Raw genomic sequence first — 18,266 nt, 5'->3', positions numbered from 1 at the left:
AATATCTAACAAGTAGTCTAACAATTTCACAACAACTACCTTATACACACAAGTGTAAAGGAATGAATAAGAACATGTACATATAGATATATGGGTGAGAAATGGCCGGACAGCATAGACAAGATGCAGTAGATGGTATAGAGTACAGTATATCCATATGAGATGAGTAATGTAGGATATGTAAACATTATATAAAGTGGCATTGCTTTAAAGTGACTAGTGATACATTTATTACATCCAATTTTTTATTATTAAAGCAGCCACTCAATGTTAGTGATGGCGGTTTAACAGTCTGATGGCCTTGAGATAGAAGCTGTTTTTCAGTCTCTCGGTCCCAGCTTTGATGCACCTGTACTGACCTCACCTTCTGGATGATAGCGGTGTGAACAGGCTGGTTGTTGTCCATGATGATCTTTTCGGCCTTTCAGTGACATCGGGTGGTGTAGGTGTCCTGGAGGGCAGGTAGTTTGCCCCAGGTGATGCGTTGTGCAGACCTCACCACCCTCTGGAGAACCTTACGGTTGTGGGCGGAGCTATTGCCGTACCAGGCTGTGATGCAGCCCGACAGGATTCTCTCGATTGTGCATCTGTAAAAGTTTGTGAGTGTTTTTGGTGACAAGCCAAATTTCTTCAGCCTCCTGAGGTTGAAGAAGCGCTGCTGCGCCTTCTTCACCACGCTGTCTGTGTGGGTGGACCATTTCAGTTTCTCCGTGATGTGTACGCCGAGGAACTTAAAACTTTGCACCTTCTCCACTACTGTCCTGTCGATGTGGATAGGGGGGTGCTCCCTCTGCTGTTTCCTGAAGTCCATGATCATCTCCTTTTTTTGTTGACATTGAGTGTGAGATTATTTTCCTGACACCACACTCTGAGGGCCCTCACCTCCTCCCTGTAGGTCGTCTCATCGTTGTTGGTAATCAAACCTGCCACTGTTGTGTCGTCTGCAAACTTGATGATTGAGTTGGAGGCGTGCATGGCCACGTAGTCGTGGGTAAACAGGGAGTACAGGAGAGGGATGAGAACGCACCCTTGTGGGGCCCCAGTGTTGAGGATCAGCGGGGTGGAGATGTTGTTTCCTATCAGAAAGTCCAGGACCTAGTTGCACAGGGTGGGGTCGAGACCCAGGATTAATGACGAGTTTAGAGGGTACTATGGTGTTAAATACTGAGCTGTAATCGATGAACAGCATTCTTACATAGGTATTCCTCTTGTTTGGATGGGTTTGGGCAGTGTGCAGTGTGATTGTGATTGCGTTGTCTGTGGACCTATTGGGTCGGTAAGCAAATTGGAGTGGGTCTAGAGTGTCAAATAGGGTGGAGGTGATATGATCCTTGACTAGTCTCTCAAAGCACTTCATGATGATTGAAGTGAGTGCCACGGGGTGATAGTCGTTTAGCTCAGTTACTATAGCTTTCTTGGGAACAGGAACAATGGTGGCCCTCTTGAAGCATGTGGGAACAGCAGACTGGGATAGGGATTGATTGAATATGTCCATAAACACACCAGCTAGCTGGTCTGCACATGCTCTGAGGACGCGGCTGGGGATGCCATCTGGTCCAGCAGCCTTGCGATGGTTAACACGTCTAAATGTTTTACTCACGTTGGCGAAAGAGAGCCCGCAGGTTTTGGTAGCGGGCCGTGTCAGTGGCACTGTATTGTCCTCAAAGCGAGCAAAGAAGTTGTTAAGTTTGTCTGGGAGCAAGACATCGGTGTCCACGACAGGGCTGGTTTTCTTTTTGTAATTTGTGATTGACTACCCCTGCCACATACCTCTCGTGTCTGAGCCGTTGATTTGCGACTCTACTTTGTCTCTATACTGACACTTAGCTTGTTTGAGGGAATAGCTACACTGTTTGTATTCGGTCATATTTCCGGTCGCCTTGCCATGATTAAAAGCAGTGGTTCGCACTTTCAGTTTTGAGTGAATGCTGCCATCAATCCACGGTTTCTGATTGGGGAAGTTTTTAATTGTCACTGTGGGTACAACATCACCGATGCACTTGCTAATAAACTCCTTCACCGAATCAGTGTATACAGTGGGGAGAACAAGTATTTGATACGCTGCCAATTTTGCAGGTTTTCCTACTTATAAAGCATGTAGAGGTCTGTAATTTTTTATCATAGGTACACACATCTAAAACAAAAATTCAGAAAATCACATTGTATTATTTTTAAGTAATTAGGGGACAGGATGACTGCACCGTATTGAGGGGAGGATGGATGGGGCCATGTATCGCGAGACGGCAGTGTATCAAATACTTGTTCTCCCCACTGTACATCAATGTTGTTGTCCGATGCTATCCGGAACATATCCCAGTTAACGTGATCAAAGCATTCTTGAAGAGTGGAATCAGATTGGTCGGACCAGCGTTGAACAGACCTGAGCACGGGTGTTTCCTGTTTTAGTTTCTGTCTGTAGGCTGGGAGCAACAAAATGGAGTCGTGGTCAGATTTGCCGAAAGGAGGTCGAGGGAGGTCTTTGTATGCGTCGCGGAAGTTAGAGTAACAATGATCCAGAATAATGCCAGCCCGGGTCGCACATTCGATATGCTGATAATATTTAGGGAGCCTTGTTTTCAGATTAGCCTTGTTAAAATCCCCCGCTACAATAAATGCAGCCTCAGGATGTATGGTTTCCAGTTTACATAGAGTCCAATGAAGTTCTTTCAGGGCTGTCAAGGTGTCTGCTTGGGTGGGATATACACAGCTGTGATTATATCGAAGAGAGTTCTCTTGGCTAGATAATGCGGTCTGCATTTGATTGGAAGGAATTCTAGGTCTGGTGAACAAAAGGACTTGCGTTCCGGTATGTTGTTATGATCACACCACGACTCGTTAATCATAAGGCTTACCCCCCCCCCGCCCTTCTTCTTACCAGAGAAGCCTCCACTCTTCTGGGAAGGCTTTCCACTAGATGTTGGAACAATGCTGCAGGGACTTCAAATCAAATTAAAGTGTATTTGTCACGTGCGCTGAATACAACAGGTGTAGTAGACCTTACAGTGATATGCTTACTTACAGGCTCTAACCAATAGTGCAAAAAAGGTATTAGGTGAACAATAGGTAAGTAAAGAAATAAAACAACAGTAAAAAGACAGTGAAAAATAACAGCAGCAAGGCTATATACAGTAGCGAGGCTATATACAGTAGCGAGGCTATATACAGTAGCGAGGCTATAAAAGCTGTGAGGCTACATACAGACACTGGTTAGTCAGGCTGATTGAGGTAGTATGTACATGTAGATATGGTTAAAGTTACTATGCATATATGATGAACAGAGAGTAGCAGAAGTGTAAAAAGAGGGGTTGGCGGGTGGTGGGACACAATGCAGATAGCCCGGTTAGCCAATGTGTGGGAGCACTGGTTGGTCGAGGCAATTAAGGTAGTATGTACATGAATGTATAGTTAAAGTAACTATGAATATATGATCAGAGAGTAACAGCAGCGTAAAAGAGGGGTTGTCGGGGGGGGCACACAAAGCAAATAGTCTGGGTAGCCATTTGATTACCTGTTCAGGAGTCTTATGACTTGGGGGTAAAAACTGTTGAGAAGCCTTTTTGTCCTAGACTTGGCACTCCGGTACCGCTTGCAATGCGGTAGTAGAGAGAACAGTGTATGACTGGGGTGGCTGGGTTCTTGATCATTTTTAGGGCCTTCCTCTGACATCGCCTGGTGTAGAGGTCCTGGATGGCAGGCAGTTTAGCCCCAGTGATGTACTGGGCCATACGCAGTACCCTCTGTAGTACCTTGAGGTCGGAGGCAGAGCAATTGCCGTACCAGGCAGTGATGCAACCAGTCAGGATGCTCTCGCTGTTGCAGCTGTAGAACCTTTTTAGGATCTCAGGACCCATGCCAAATCATTTTAGTTTTCTGAGGGGGAATAGGCTTTGTTGTGCCCTCTTCAAGACTGTCTTGGTTTGTTTGGACCATAATAGTTTGTTGTTGACGTGGACACCAAGGAACTTGAAGCTCTCAACCTGCTCCACTGCAGCCCCGTCGAAGAGAATGGGGGCGTGCTCGGTCCTTCCTGTAGTCCACAATCATCTCTTTAGTCTTGGTTACGTTGAGGGATAGGTTGTTATTCCGGCACCACCCAGCCAAGTCTCTGACCTCCTCCCGATAGGCTGTCTCGTTGTTGTCGGTGATAAGGCCTACCTCTGCAAACTTAATGATGGTGTTGGAGTCGTGCCTGGCCATGCAGTCGTGAGTGAATAGGGAGTACAGGAAGGGACTGAGCACGCACACCTGGGGAGCTCCAGTGTTGAGGATCAGCGTGGCAGATGTGTTGCTACCTACCCTCACCACCTGGGGGCGACCTGTCAGGAAGTCCAGGATCCACTCCCTATTCTCTAGTGTCTCCCCTCACTCTCTCTCTATTCTCCAGTGTCTCCCCTCTCTCTCTCTCTATTCTCCAGTGTCTCCCTCTCTCTCTCTCTCTATTCTACAGTGTCTCCCCTCTCTCTCTCTCTCTCTCTTTCTCTCTCTCTCTCTTTTCTCCAGTGTCTCCCCTCTCTCTCTATCTCTCTCTCTCTCTCTCTCTCTCTCTCTCTCTCTCTCTCTATTCTCCAGTGTCTCCCCTCTCTCCCTCTCCCTATTCTCCAGTCTCCCCTCTCCCCATCTCCCTATTCTCCAGTTTCTCCCCTCTCCCCATCTCCCTATTCTCCAGTGTCTCCCCTCTCCCCATCTCCCTATTCTCCAGTGTCTCCCCTCTCCCCATCTCCCTATTCTCCAGTGTCTCCCCTCTCCCCATCTCCCTATTCTCCAGTGTCTCCCCTTTCCCCCTCTCTCTCTTCTTCCCCTGTTCTTCACCATGTCTCCTATTCTTCATTATTCTTCAGCGTGTCTAGTTTCCACAACCTGTTCTCTTGCTCTGGGTTTAACTCACCACCAGGCGCTCTAATGCCAGATTAAGTTAATCTGATACCATCCTAGTTGCACATTTTATTTATCAATTCAATATGACACTGCAGTGACTCTGTGCCAACATATGTAATTACTATGGAACAACTATGTGATTGAATGTCCTTTACTTCCTAGGGGAGGGGCGGTGCTACTGTTTGATGGTGTGAGGGAGCATCGTGCCACCCTTCAAGACCAATCAGAGCCCTGTAAGTACATCCTGTTTATCAACAATATTTTTGAAAACAGATCTAGTGTCAATGAATATTTATTCTCATTTACTCTTTAATAAATAAAAAGAGACACTGTTGAAGGCCAAGTGTAGGCCCTGAGTATGCTGTACTGACTGATTCTGTTCGGTTCTGTTGAAAACAGACCACCAACTGAACTCAGTTTAAATTCAGTTCTTGATGGTTTAGAACAGGCTACATCCAGTGAGGGATGGGAGATGTAGTAGTTCTGCCATCCTCTGATCTCTTTTCTCTTCATCTTCCATGTCACGAAACAAAACCAAACTGTCACGTGCATAGAGGACTTCGTTAGTTTAATATATCTCCTCCCTTTCTTCCTAATGCCAGTGAAAAGGGAGAAGGGGGTGTGTGTTACCGCTCTTATGACACCTACCCAGAGGTAGCCAGTATCCAGACCTACCCAGAGACAGCCAGTATCCAGACCTACCCAGCCAGTATCTAGACCTACCCAGAGGCAGCCAGTATCCAGACCTACCCAGAGACAGCCAGTATCCAGACCTACCCAGAGGCAGCCAGTATCCAGACCTACCAGAGGCAGCCAGTATCCAGACCTACCCAGAGGCAGCCAGTATCCAGACCTACCAGAGGCAGCCAGTATCCAGACCTACCCAGAGGCAGTCTCACTCCCTACGTCCCTCCTTCCCCTACTCCCTACAGCCCTCCTTGCCTCACTCCCTACAGCCCTCCTTGCCTGTCTGTTTGCCTTGGCCCCTCAATTTGGCCCACACACTCCCCCCTTCCTTCTCCGATGCAGCCCGCTCCCCCACCCTCCTCTCCCCTCTCTCCTTCCAGTCTTTCCTCAGTAACAATGCTATTGGAGCCCCGTCTTTCCTTTATTCCCTCTCTCCTTCTGTCCCTCCCTCCTTCCCTCTCCAGCAACACCAACATCTGTGAGTCTTCCCGGGCCTCGGCCTATTCTCCCCCTAACTGCTCCATTATCAGGCTTCATTCACTTGTAAATGCAGCCAGTGATACTTTTGATAGGCCTTTCATCCACAACGCAGAGTCAGAGGAGAGGAGAGGTAGGGGCAGCTGTGGAGGAGAGGGAAGGGGGCTGGGATAGGAGGAGGGAAAGGGCGAGGAGGGGGACAATGTAGGGACAACTGTGAAAAGGGGTTCCAAGTCTTTTTTGTGAAATCATTTTGGGCTGTTGGTGGGACAGACAAGTCGTCCTCTTTCCTCTCCTCTATCCTTCTTTCCTCTCTATCCTTCTTTCCTCTCCTCTATCCCTCTTTCCTCTCGTCTATCCTTCTTTCCTCTCCTCTATCCCTCTATTCTTTCCTCTATTCCTCTTTCCTCTGTACCTGAGCTCTGTTCCAGGGCTCTATACCTGAGCTCTGTACCTGGGCTCTGTTCCTGGGCTCTGTACCTGGGCTCTGAACCTGGGCTCTGTACCTGAGCTCTGTTCCGGGGCTCTGTTCCTGGGCTCTGTACCTGGGTTCTGTTCCTGGGCTCTGAACCTGGGCTCTGAACCTGGGCTCTGTACCTGAGCTCTGTTCCGGGACTTTGTTCCTGGGCTCTGTACCTGGGTTCTGTTCCTGGGCTCTGAACCTGGGCTCTGAACCTGGGCTCTCTTCCTGGGCTCTGTTACGGGGCTCTGTTACAGGGCTCTGTTCCTGGGCTCTGTTCCTGGACTCTGTTCCTGGTGTCTCTACCTGGGCTCTGTACGTGAGCTCTGAACCTGGGCTCTGTTCCTGTGCTCTGTTCCTGGGCTCTGTTCCGGGGCTCTGTACCTGAGCTCTGTTACAGGGCTCTGTTCCTGGGCTCTGTTCCTGGACTCTGTTCCTGGTGTCTCTACCTGGGCTCTGTTCCTGAGCTCTGTTCCGGGGCTCTGTTCCTGGGCTCTCTACCTGGGCTCCTGGGCACTGTACCTGGTCTCTGTTCCTGGGCACTGTACCTGGGCTCTGTTCCTGGGCTCTGTACCTAGGCTCTGTTCCTGGGCTCTGAACCTGGGCTCTGTACCTGAGCTCTGTTCTGGGGCTCTGTTCCTGGGCTCTCTACCTGGGCTCTGTTCCTGGGCACTGTACCTGGGCTCTGAACCTGGGCTCTGTACCTGAGCTCTGTTCCGGGGCTCTGTTCCTGGGCTCTGTACCTGGGCTCTGTTCCGGGGCTCTGTTCCTGGGCTCTGTTCCTGGGCAGTGTACCTGGGCTCTGTTCCTGTGCACTGTACATGGGCTCTGTACCTGAGCTCTGTTCCGGGGATCTGTTCCTGGGCTCTGTTCCGGGGCTCTGTTTCTGTGCTCTGTACCTGGGCTCTGAACCTGGGCTCTGTTCCTGGGCTCTTTTCCGGGGCTCTGAACCTGGGCTCTGAACCTGGGCTCTGAACCTGGGCTCTGTTCCGTGGATCTGTTCCGGGGCTCTGTTCCGGGGATCTGAACCTGGGCTCTGAACCTGGGCTCTGTTCCTGGGCTCTTTTCCGGGGCTCTGAACCTGGGCTCTGAACCTGGGCTCTGAACCTGGGCTCTGTTCCGTGCATCTGTTCCGGGGCTCTGTTCCGGGGATCTGAACCTGGGCTCTCTTCCTGGGCTCTGTTCCTGGGCTCTGTTCCGGGGCTCTGTTCCTGGGCTCTGTATCTAGGCTCTGTTCCTGGGCACTGTACCTGGGCTCTGTTCCGGGGCTCTGTTCCTGGGCTCTGTTCCTGGGCTCTGTTCCGGGGCTCTGTTCCTGGGCTCTCTTCCTGGGCTCTGTTCCTGGGCTCTGTTCCGGGGCTCTGTTCTGGGGCTCTGAACCTGGGCTCTGTTCCGGGGATCTGTTCCTGGGCTCTGAACCTGGGCTCTGTTCCGGGGCTCTGTTCCGGGGTTCTGTTCCTGGGATCTGAACCTTGGCTCTGAACCTGGGCTCTGTTCCTGGGCTCTTTTCCGGGGCTCTGTTCCTGGGCTCTCTACCTGGGCTCTGTTCCTGGGCACTGTACCTGGGCTCTGAACCTGGGCTCTCTTCCTGGGCTCTGTTCCGGGGCTCTGAACCTGGGCTCTGTTCCTGGGCTCTGTTCCTGGGCTCTGTTCCTGTGCTCTGTTCTGGGGATCTGTTCCGGCTCTGAACCTGGGCTCTGAACCTGGGCTCTGAACCTGGGCTCTGTTCCTGGGCTCTTTTCCGGGGCTCTGAACCTGGGCTCTGAACCTGGGCTCTGAACCTGGGCTCTGTTCCGTGCATCTGTTCCGGGGCTCTGTTCCGGGGATCTGAACCTGGGCTCTCTTCCTGGGCTCTGTTCCTGGGCTCTGTTCCGGGGCTCTGTTCCTGGGCTCTGTATCTAGGCTCTGTTCCTGGGCACTGTACCTGGGCTCTGTTCCGGGGCTCTGTTCCTGGGCTCTGTTCCTGGGCTCTGTTCCGGGGCTCTGTTCCTGGGCTCTCTTCCTGGGCTCTGTTCCTGGGCTCTGTTCCGGGGCTCTGTTCTGGGGCTCTGAACCTGGGCTCTGTTCCGGGGATCTGTTCCTGGGCTCTGAACCTGGGCTCTGTTCCGGGGCTCTGTTCCGGGGTTCTGTTCCTGGGATCTGAACATTGGCTCTGAACCTGGGCTCTGTTCCTGGGCTCTTTTCCGGGGCTCTGTTCCTGGGCTCTGTATCTAGGCTCTGTTCCTGGGCACTGTACCTGGGCTCTGAACCTGGGCTCTCTTCCTGGGCTCTGTTTCCGGGGCTCTTAAACTGTGCTCTGTTCCTGGACTCTGTTCCGGGGCTCTGTTCCTGGGCTCTCTACCTGGGCTCTGTTCCTGGGCACTGTACCTGGGCTCTGAACCTGGGCTCTCTTCCTGGGCTCTGTTCCGGGGCTCTGAACCTGGGCTCTGTTCCTGGGCTCTGTTCCTGGGCTCTGTTCCTGTGCTCTGTTCTGGGGATCTGTTCCGGCTCTGAACCTGGGCTCTGAACCTGGGCTCTGAACCTGGGCTCTGAACCTGGGCTCTGTTCCGGGGCTCTGTTCCGGGGCTCTGTTCCGGGGCTCTGTTCCTGGGATCTGTTCCGGAGCTCTGATCCTGGGCTCTGTTCCGCTGATCTGTTCCGGGGCTCTGAACCTGGGCTCTGTACCTGGGCTCTGTTCCGGGGCTTTGTTCCTGGGCTCTGTTCCGGGGATCTGTTCCTGGGCTCTGTTCCTGTGCTCTGTTCTGGGGATCTGTTCCGGCTCTGAACCGGGGCTCTGTTCCTGGGCTCTGTTCCGGGGCTCTGAACCTGGGCTCTGTTCCGGGGCTCTGTTCCGGTGATCTGTTCCGGGGTTCTGTTCCTGGGCTCTGAACCTGGGCTCTGAACCTGGGCTCTGTTCCTGGGCTCTTTTCCGGGGCTCTGTTCCTGGGCTCTGTACCTAAGCTCTGTTCCTGGGCACTGTACCTGGGCTCTGAACCTGGGCTCTCATCCTGGGCTCTGTTCCCGGGGCTCTGAACCTGTGCTCTGTTCCTGGACTCTGTTCCGGGGCTCTGTTCCTGGGCTCTCTACCTGGGCTCTGTTCCTGGGCACTGTACCTGGGCTCTGAACCTGGGCTCTCTTCCTGGGCTCTGTTCCGGGGCTCTGTTCCGGGGATCTGTTCCTGGGCTCTGTTCCGAGGCTCTGAACCTGGGCTCTGTTCCGGGGCTCTGTTCCGGGGATCTGTTCCGGGGATCTGAACCTGGGCTCTGAACCTGGGCTCTGAACCTGGGCTCTGTTCCGGGGATCTGTTCCTGGGCTCTGTTCCGGGGATCTGAACCTGGGCTCTGAACCGGGGCTCTGTTCCTGGGCTCTGTTCTGGGGCTCTGAACCTGGGCTCTGTTCCGGGGCTCTGTTCCGGGGATCTGTTCCGGGGCTCTGAACCTGGGCTCTGTACCTGGGCTCTGTTCTGGGGCTTTGTTCCTGGGCTCTGTTCCGGGGATCTGTTCCTGGGCTCTGTTCCTGGGCTCTGTTCCGGGGATCTGTTCCTGGGCTCTGTTCCGAGGCTCTGAACCTGGGCTCTGTTCCGGGGCTCTGTTCCGGGGCTCTGTTCCGGGGCTCTGTTCCGGGGATCTGTTCCGGGGATCTGAACCTGGGCTCTGAACCTGGGCTCTGTTCCGGGGCTCTGTTCCGGGGCTCTGTTCCGGGGCTCTGTTCCGGGGCTCTGTTCCGGGGCTCTGAACCTGGGCTTTGAACCTGGGCTCTGTTCCTAGAATCTATTCCGGGGCTCTGAAGCTGGGCTCTGAACCTGGGCTCTGAACCTGGGCTCTGAACCTGGGCTCTGTTCCGGTGCTCTGTTCCGGGGCTCTGAACCTGGGCTCTGTTCCGGGGCTATGTTCCGGGGATCTGTACCTGGGCTCTGTTCCGGGGCTTTGTTCCTGGGCTCTGTTCCGGGGCTCTGTTCCTGGGATCTGTTCCTGGGGTCTGTTCCGGGGCTCTGAACCTGGGCTCTGAACCTGGGCTTTGTTCCTGGGCTCTATTCCGGGGCTCTGTTCCTGGGATCTGTTCCTGGGGTCTGTTCCGGGGCTCTGAACCTGGGCTCTTAACCTGGGCTCTGAACCGGGGCTCTGTTCCTGGGCTCTGTTCCGGGGCTCTGAACCTGGGCTCTGTTCCGGGGCTCTGTTCCGGTGATCTGTTCCGGGGTTCTGTTCCTGGGCTCTGAACCTGGGCTCTGAACCTGGGCTCTGTTCCTGGGCTCTTTTCCGGGGCTCTGTTCCTGGGCTCTGTACCTAAGCTCTGTTCCTGGGCACTGTACCTGGGCTCTGAACCTGGGCTCTCATCCTGGGCTCTGTTCCCGGGGCTCTGAACCTGTGCTCTGTTCCTGGACTCTGTTCCGGGGCTCTGTTCCTGGGCTCTCTACCTGGGCTCTGTTCCTGGGCACTGTACCTGGGCTCTGAACCTGGGCTCTCTTCCTGGGCTCTGTTCCGGGGCTCTGTTCCGAGGCTCTGAACCTGGGCTCTGTTCCGGGGCTCTGTTCCGGGGCTCTGTTCCGGGGATCTGTTCCGGGGATCTGAACCTGGGCTCTGAACCTGGGCTCTGAACCTGGGCTCTGTTCCGGGGATCTGTTCCTGGGCTCTGTTCCGGGGATCTGAACCTGGGCTCTGAACCGGGGCTCTGTTCCTGGGCTCTGTTCTGGGGCTCTGAACCTGGGCTCTGTTCCGGGGCTCTGTTCCGGGGCTCTGTTCCGGGGATCTGTTCCGGGGATCTGAACCTGGGCTCTGAACCTGGGCTCTGAACCTGGGCCCAGGTTCAGAGCCCCGGAACAGATCCCCATCTGTTCCGGGGCTCTGAACCTGGGCTCTGTACCTGGGCTCTGTTCTGGGGCTTTGTTCCTGGGCTCTGTTCCGGGGATCTGTTCCTGGGCTCTGTTCCTGGGCTCTGTTCCGGGGATCTGTTCCTGGGCTCTGTTCCGAGGCTCTGAACCTGGGCTCTGTTCCGGGGCTCTGTTCCGGGGCTCTGTTCCGGGGCTCTGAACCTGGGCTCTGAACCTGGGCTCTGAACCTGGGCTCTGTTCCGGGGCTCTGTTCCTGTGCTCTGTTCCGGGGCTCTGTTCCGGGGATCTGAACCTGGGCTCTGAACCTGGGCTCTGAACCTGGGCCCAGGTTCAGAGCCCCGGAACAGATCCCCATCTGTTCCGGGGCTCTGAACCTGGGCTCTGTACCTGGGCTCTGTTCTGGGGCTTTGTTCCTGGGCTCTGTTCCGGGGATCTGTTCCTGGGCTCTGTTCCTGGGCTCTGTTCCGGGGATCTGTTCCTGGGCTCTGTTCCGAGGCTCTGAACCTGGGCTCTGTTCCGGGGCTCTGTTCCGGGGCTCTGTTCCGGGGCTCTGAACCTGGGCTCTGAACCTGGGCTCTGAACCTGGGCTCTGTTCCGGGGCTCTGTTCCTGTGCTCTGTTCCGGGGCTCTGTTCCGGGGCTCTGTTCCGGGGCTCTGAACCTGGGCTTTGAACCTGGGCTCTGTTCCTGGAATCTATTCCGGGGCTCTGAAGCTGGGCTCTGAACCTGGGCTCTGAACCTGGGCTCTGAACCTGGGCTCTGTTCCGGGGCTCTGTTCCGGGGCTCTGAACCTGGGCTCTGAACCTGGGCTCTGTTCCGGGGCTATGTTCCGGGGATCTGTACCTGGGCTCTGTTCCGGGGCTTTGTTCCTGGGCTCTGTTCCGGGGCTCTGTTCCTGGGATCTGTTCCTGGGGTCTGTTCCGGGGCTCTGAACCTGGGCTCTGAACCTGGGCTTTGTTCCTGGGCTCTATTCCGGGGCTCTGTTCCTGGGATCTGTTCCTGGGGTCTGTTCCGGGGCTCTGAACCTGGGCTCTTAACCTGGGCTCTGAACCGGGGCTCTGTTCCTTGGCTCTGTTCCGGGGCTCTGAACCTGGGCTCTGTTCCGGGGCTCTGTTCCGGTGATCTGTTCCGGGGTTCTGTTCCTGGGCTCTGAACCTGGGCTCTGAACCTGGGCTCTGTTCCTGGGCTCTTTTCCGGGGCTCTGTTCCTGGGCTCTGTACCTAAGCTCTGTTCCTGGGCACTGTACCTGGGCTCTGAACCTGGGCTCTCATCCTGGGCTCTGTTCCCGGGGCTCTGAACCTGTGCTCTGTTCCTGGACTCTGTTCCGGGGCTCTGTTCCTGGGCTCTCTACCTGGGCTCTGTTCCTGGGCACTGTACCTGGGCTCTGAACCTGGGCTCTCTTCCTGGGCTCTGTTCCGGGGCTCTGAACCTGGGCTCTGTTCCTGGGCTCTGTTCCTGGGCTCTGTTCCTGTGCTCTGTTCTGGGGCTCTGTTCCGGGGCTCTGTTCCGGGGCTCTGTTCCGGGGATCTGTTCCGGGGCTCTGATCCTGGGCTTTGTTCCGGGGATCTGTTCCGGGGCTCTGAACCTGGGCTCTGTACCTGGGCTCTGTTCCGGGGCTCTGTTCCTGGGCTCTGTTCCGGGGATCTGTTCCGGGGCTCTGAACCTGGGCTCTGATCCTGGGCTCTGTTCCGGGGATCTGTTCCGGGGCTCTGAACCTGGGCTCTGAACCTGGGCTCTGTACCTGAGCTCTCTTCCGGGGCTCTGTTCCTGGGCTCTGTTCCGGGGATCTGTTCCGGGGCTCTGAACCTGGGCTCTGATCCTGGGCTCTGTTCCGGGGATCTGTTCCGGGGATCTGTTCCGGGGCTCTGAACCTGGGCTCTGATCCTGGACTCTGTTCCGGGGCTCTGTTCCTGGGCTCTCTACCTGGGCTCTGAACCTGGGCTCTGAACCTGGGCTCTGAACCTGGGCTCTGTTCCGGGGCTCTGTTCCGGGGCTCTGTTCCTGGGCTCTATTCCGGGGCTCTGTTCCTGGGATCTCTAGTGGGCTCTGAACCTGGGCTCTGAACCTGGGCTCTGTTCCTGGGCTCTGTTCCGGGGCTCTGTTCCTGGGCTCTCTACCTGGGCTCTGAAACTGGGCTCTGAACCTGGGCTCTGAACCTGGGCTCTGTTCCGGGGCTCTGTTCCGGGGCTCTGTTCCTGGGCTCTCTACCTGGGCTCTGAACCTGGGCTCTGAACCTGGGCTCTGAACCTGGGCTCTGTTCCGGGGCTCTGTTCCGGGGCTCTGTTCCTGGGCTCTGAACCTGGGCTCTGTTCCGGGGCTCTGTTCCGGGGATCTGTTCCTGGGCTCTGAACCTGGGCTCTTAACCTGGGCTCTGAACCTGGGCTCTGTTCCGGGGATCTGTTCCTGGGCTCTGTTCCGGGGATCTGAACCTGGGCTCTGAACCGGGGCTCTGTTCCTGGGCTCTGTTCCGGGGCTCTGAACCTGGGCTCTGTTCCGGGGCTCTGTTCCGGGGATCTGTTCCGGGGTTCTGTTCCTGGGCTCTGAACCTGGGCTCTGAACCTGGGCTCTGTTCCGGGGCTCTGTTCCTGTGCTCTGTTCCGGGGCTCTGTTCCGGGGCTCTGTTCCGGGGCTCTGAACCTGGGCTTTGAACCTGGGCTCTGTTCCTGGAATCTATTCCGGGGCGCTGAAGCTGGGCTCTGAACCTGGGCTCTGAACCTGGGCTCTGAACCTGGGCTCTGTTCCGGGGCTCTGTTCCGGGGCTCTGAACCTGGGCTCTGAACCTGGGCTCTGTTCCGGGGCTATGTTCCGGGGATCTGTACCTGGGCTCTGTTCCGGGGCTTTGTTCCTGGGCTCTGTTCCGGGGCTCTGTTCCTGGGATCTGTTCCTGGGGTCTGTTCCGGGGCTCTGAACCTGGGCTCTGAACCTGGGCTTTGTTCCTGGGCTCTATTCCGGGGCTCTGTTCCTGGGATCTGTTCCTGGGGTCTGTTCCGGGGCTCTGAACCTGGGCTCTTAACCTGGGCTCTGAACCGGGGCTCTGTTCCTGGGCTCTGTTCCGGGGCTCTGAACCTGGGCTCTGTTCCAGGGCTCTGTTCCGGTGATCTGTTCCGGGGTTCTGTTCCTGGGCTCTGAACCTGGGCTCTGAACCTGGGCTCTGTTCCTGGGCTCTGTTCCTGGGCTCTGTACCTAAGCTCTGTTCCTGGGCACTGTACCTGGGCTCTGAACCTGGGCTCTCATCCTGGGCTCTGTTCCCGGGGCTCTGAACCTGTGCTCTGTTCCTGGACTCTGTTCCGGGGCTCTGTTCCTGGGCTCTCTACCTGGGCTCTGTTCCTGGGCACTGTACCTGGGCTCTGAACCTGGGCTCTCTTCCTGGGCTCTGTTCCGGGGCTCTGAACCTGGGCTCTGTTCCTGGGCTCTGTTCCTGGGCTCTGTTCCTGTGCTCTGTTCTGGGGCTCTGTTCCGGGGCTCTGTTCCGGGGCTCTGTTCCGGGGATCTGTTCCGGGGCTCTGATCCTGGGCTCTGTTCCGGGGATCTGTTCCGGGGCTCTGAACCTGGGCTCTGTACCTGGGCTCTGTTCCGGGGCTCTGTTCCTGGGCTCTGTTCCGGGGATCTGTTCCGGGGCTCTGAACCTGGGCTCTGATCCTGGGCTCTGTTCCGGGGATCTGTTCCGGGGCTCTGAACCTGGGCTCTGAACCTGGGCTCTGTACCTGAGCTCTCTTCCGGGGCTCTGTTCCTGGGCTCTGTTCCGGGGATCTGTTCCGGGGCTCTGAACCTGGGCTCTGATCCTGGGCTCTGTTCCGGGGATCTGTTCCGGGGATCTGTTCCGGGGCTCTGAACCTGGGCTCTGATCCTGGACTCTGTTCCGGGGCTCTGTTCCTGGGCTCTCTACCTGGGCTCTGAACCTGGGCTCTGAACCTGGGCTCTGTTCCGGGGCTCTGTTCCGGGGCTCTGTTCCTGGGCTCTATTCCGGGGCTCTGTTCCTGGGATCTCTAGTGGGCTCTGAACCTGGGCTCTGAACCTGGGCTCTGTTCCTGGGCTCTGTTCCGGGGCTCTGTTCCTGGGCTCTCTACCTGGGCTCTGAAACTGGGCTCTGAACCTGGGCTCTGAACCTGGGCTCTGTTCCGGGGCTCTGTTCCGGGGCTCTGTTCCTGGGCTCTCTACCTGGGCTCTGAACCTGGGCTCTGAACCTGGGCTCTGAACCTGGGCTCTGTTCCGGGGCTCTGTTCCGGGGCTCTGTTCCTGGGCTCTGAACCTGGGCTCTGTTCCGGGGCTCTGTTCCGGGGATCTGTTCCTGGGCTCTGAACCTGGGCTCTTAACCTGGGCTCTGAACCTGGGCTCTGTTCCGGGGATCTGTTCCTGGGCTCTGTTCCGGGGATCTGAACCTGGGCTCTGAACCGGGGCTCTGTTCCTGGGCTCTGTTCCGGGGCTCTGAACCTGGGCTCTGTTCCGGGGCTCTGTTCCGGGGATCTGTTCCGGGGTTCTGTTCCTGGGCTCTGAACCTGGGCTCTGAACCTGGGCTCTGTTCCTGGGCTCTTTTCCGGGGCTCTGTTCCTGGGCTCTGTACCTAAGCTCTGTTCCTGGGCACTGTACCTGGGCTCTGAACCTGGGCTCTCATCCTGGGCTCTGTTCCCGGGGCTCTGAACCTGTGCTCTGTTCCTGGACTCTGTTCCGGGGCTCTGTTCCTGGGCTCTCTACCTGGGCTCTGTTCCTGGGCACTGTACCTGGGCTCTCTTCCTGGGCTCTGTTCCGGGGCTCTGAACCTGGGCTCTGTTCCTGGGCTCTGTTCCTGGGCTCTGTTCCTGTGCTCTGTTCTGGGGCTCTGTTCCGGGGCTCTGTTCCGGGGCTCTGTTCCGGGGATCTGTTCCGGGGCTCTGATCCTGGGCTCTGTTCCGGGGATCTGTTCCGGGGCTCTGAACCTGGGCTCTGTACCTGGGCTCTGTTCCGGGGCTCTGTTCCTGGGCTCTGTTCCGGGGATCTGTTCCGGTGCTCTGAACCTGGGCTCTGATCCTGGGCTCTGTTCCGGGGATCTGTTCCGGGGCTCTGAACCTGGGCTCTGATCCTGGGCTCTGTTCCGGGGATCTGTTCCGGGGCTCTGAACCTGGGCTCTGAACCTGGGCTCTGTACCTGGGCTCTGTTCCGGGGCTCTGTTCCTGGGCTCTCTACCTGGGCTCTGAACCTGGGCTCTGAACCTGGGCTCTGAACCTGGGCTCTGTTCTGGGGCTCTGTTCCGGAGCTCTGTTCCTGGGCTCTATTCCGGGGCTCTGTTCCTGGGCTCTCTAGTGGGCTCTGAACCTGGGCTCTGAACCTGGGCTCTGTTCCTGGGCTCTGTTCCGGGGCTCTGTTCCTGGGCTCTCTACCTGGGTTCTGAACCTGGGCTCTGAACCTGGGCTCTGAACCTGGGCTCTGTTCCGGGGCTCTGTTCCGGGGCTCTGTTCCTGGGCTCTCTACCTGGGCTCTGAACCTGGGCTCTGAACCTGGGCTCTGAACCTGGGCTCTGTTCCGGGGCTCTGTTCCTGGGCTCTGAACCTGGGCTCTGTTCCGGGGCTCTGTTCCTGGGCTCTCTACCTGGGCTCTGAACCTGGGCTCTGAACCTGGGCTCTGTTCCGGGGCTCTGTTCCGGGGCTCTGTTCCGGGGCTCTGTTCCGGGGCTCTGAACCTGTCCACTCCCCTGATTGACTCCATAGTAGAGGGGACTGTGTGAATGTCCACTCCCCTCTTTGACTCCATAGTAGAGGGGACTGTGTGAAAGTCCACTCCCCTGACTGACCCCGTAGTAGAGGGGACTGTGAGAATGTCCACTCCCCTGTTTGACCCCATAGTAGAGGGGACTGTGAGAATGTCCACTCCCCTGATTGACTCCATAGTAGAGGGGACTGTGTGAATGTCCACTCCCCTGTTTGACCCGATAGTAGAGGGGACTGTGTGAATGTCCACTCCCCTGATTGACTCCATAGTAGAGGGGACTGTGTGAATGTCCACTCCCCTGTTTGACCCCATAGTAGAGGGGACTGTGTGAATGTCCACTCCCCTCTTTGACCCCATAGTAGAGGGGACTGTGAGAATGTCCACTCCCCTCTTTGACCCCATAGTAGAGGGGACTGTGAGAATGTCCACTCCCCTGACTGACCCCGTAGTAGAGGGGACTGTGTGAATGTCCACTCCCCTGTTTGACTCCATACTAGAGGAAACTGTGAAAGGTGTGATTTGAGTTCTTCTGACCTCTGCAAACAAAGTGTTTGGTGTCCGTGGCGCAGGGGTCTCCACGACAACCTGAATACAAAAGTTGACCAGAGCACAGAATGTGAGCCAGGGATGACCTTGGTGTTCTCTCTCACTCTCTCTGTGTGTGTTGGGGGTAGTGGTATTCAGCCTGCCATTCCCTTCTTCTCAGGACCGGGGTTACATGAGGAAATACATGGAGACCTGGTTTACATGGAGACCTGGGTTACATGGAGAACTGGGTTACATGGAGACCTGGGTTACATGGAGACCTGGGTTACATGGAGACCTGGGTTACATGAGGAAATACATGGAGACCTGGGTTACATGGAGACCTGGGTTACATGGAGACCTGGGTTACATGAGGAAATACATGGAGACCTGGGTTACATGGAGACCTGGGTTACATGGAGACCTGGGTTACACGGAGATCTGGGTTACATGGAGACCTGGGTTACATGGAGAACTGGGTCACATGGAGACCTGGGTTACATGGAGACCTGGGTTACATGGAAACCTGGGTTACATGGAGACCTGGGTTACATGGAGACCTGGGTTACATGGGGACCTGGGTTACATGGAGACCTGGGTTACATGGAGACCTGGGTTACATGGAGACCTGGGTTACCTGGGGACCTGGGTTACATGGAGACCTCGGTTACATGAGGAAATACATGGAGACCTGGGTTACATGGAGACCTGGGTTACATGGAGACCTGGCTTACATGGAGACATGGGTTACATG

At 56.2% G+C, this 18,266-nt stretch overlaps 1 protein-coding gene across 1 annotated transcript; it reads right to left on the bottom strand.

The window, feature by feature from the left end:
- Positions 1 to 8,783: 8,783 nt before the first annotated feature.
- LOC139421824 (neurofilament heavy polypeptide-like) lies at positions 8,784 to 15,917 on the bottom strand. Its single transcript, XM_071172946.1, has 8 exons — positions 15,893 to 15,917; positions 13,748 to 14,587; positions 13,047 to 13,461; positions 11,967 to 12,415; positions 11,179 to 11,410; positions 10,385 to 10,651; positions 9,865 to 10,105; positions 8,784 to 9,434 (listed from the first exon to the last, which is right to left on the bottom strand). Exons 1-8 carry the CDS (start codon positions 15,915 to 15,917, stop codon positions 8,784 to 8,786), a joined length of 3,120 nt encoding a protein of 1,039 aa, XP_071029047.1.
- Positions 15,918 to 18,266: the final 2,349 nt, after the last annotated feature.

Source organism: Oncorhynchus clarkii, chromosome 12, assembly GCF_045791955.1.
Source record: "Oncorhynchus clarkii lewisi isolate Uvic-CL-2024 chromosome 12, UVic_Ocla_1.0, whole genome shotgun sequence".
Taxonomy (NCBI): Eukaryota; Metazoa; Chordata; class Actinopteri; order Salmoniformes; family Salmonidae; genus Oncorhynchus; species Oncorhynchus clarkii.
Note: the sequence above shows the minus strand (reverse complement) of the source record. Positions and strands in the feature narration are given on the sequence as shown.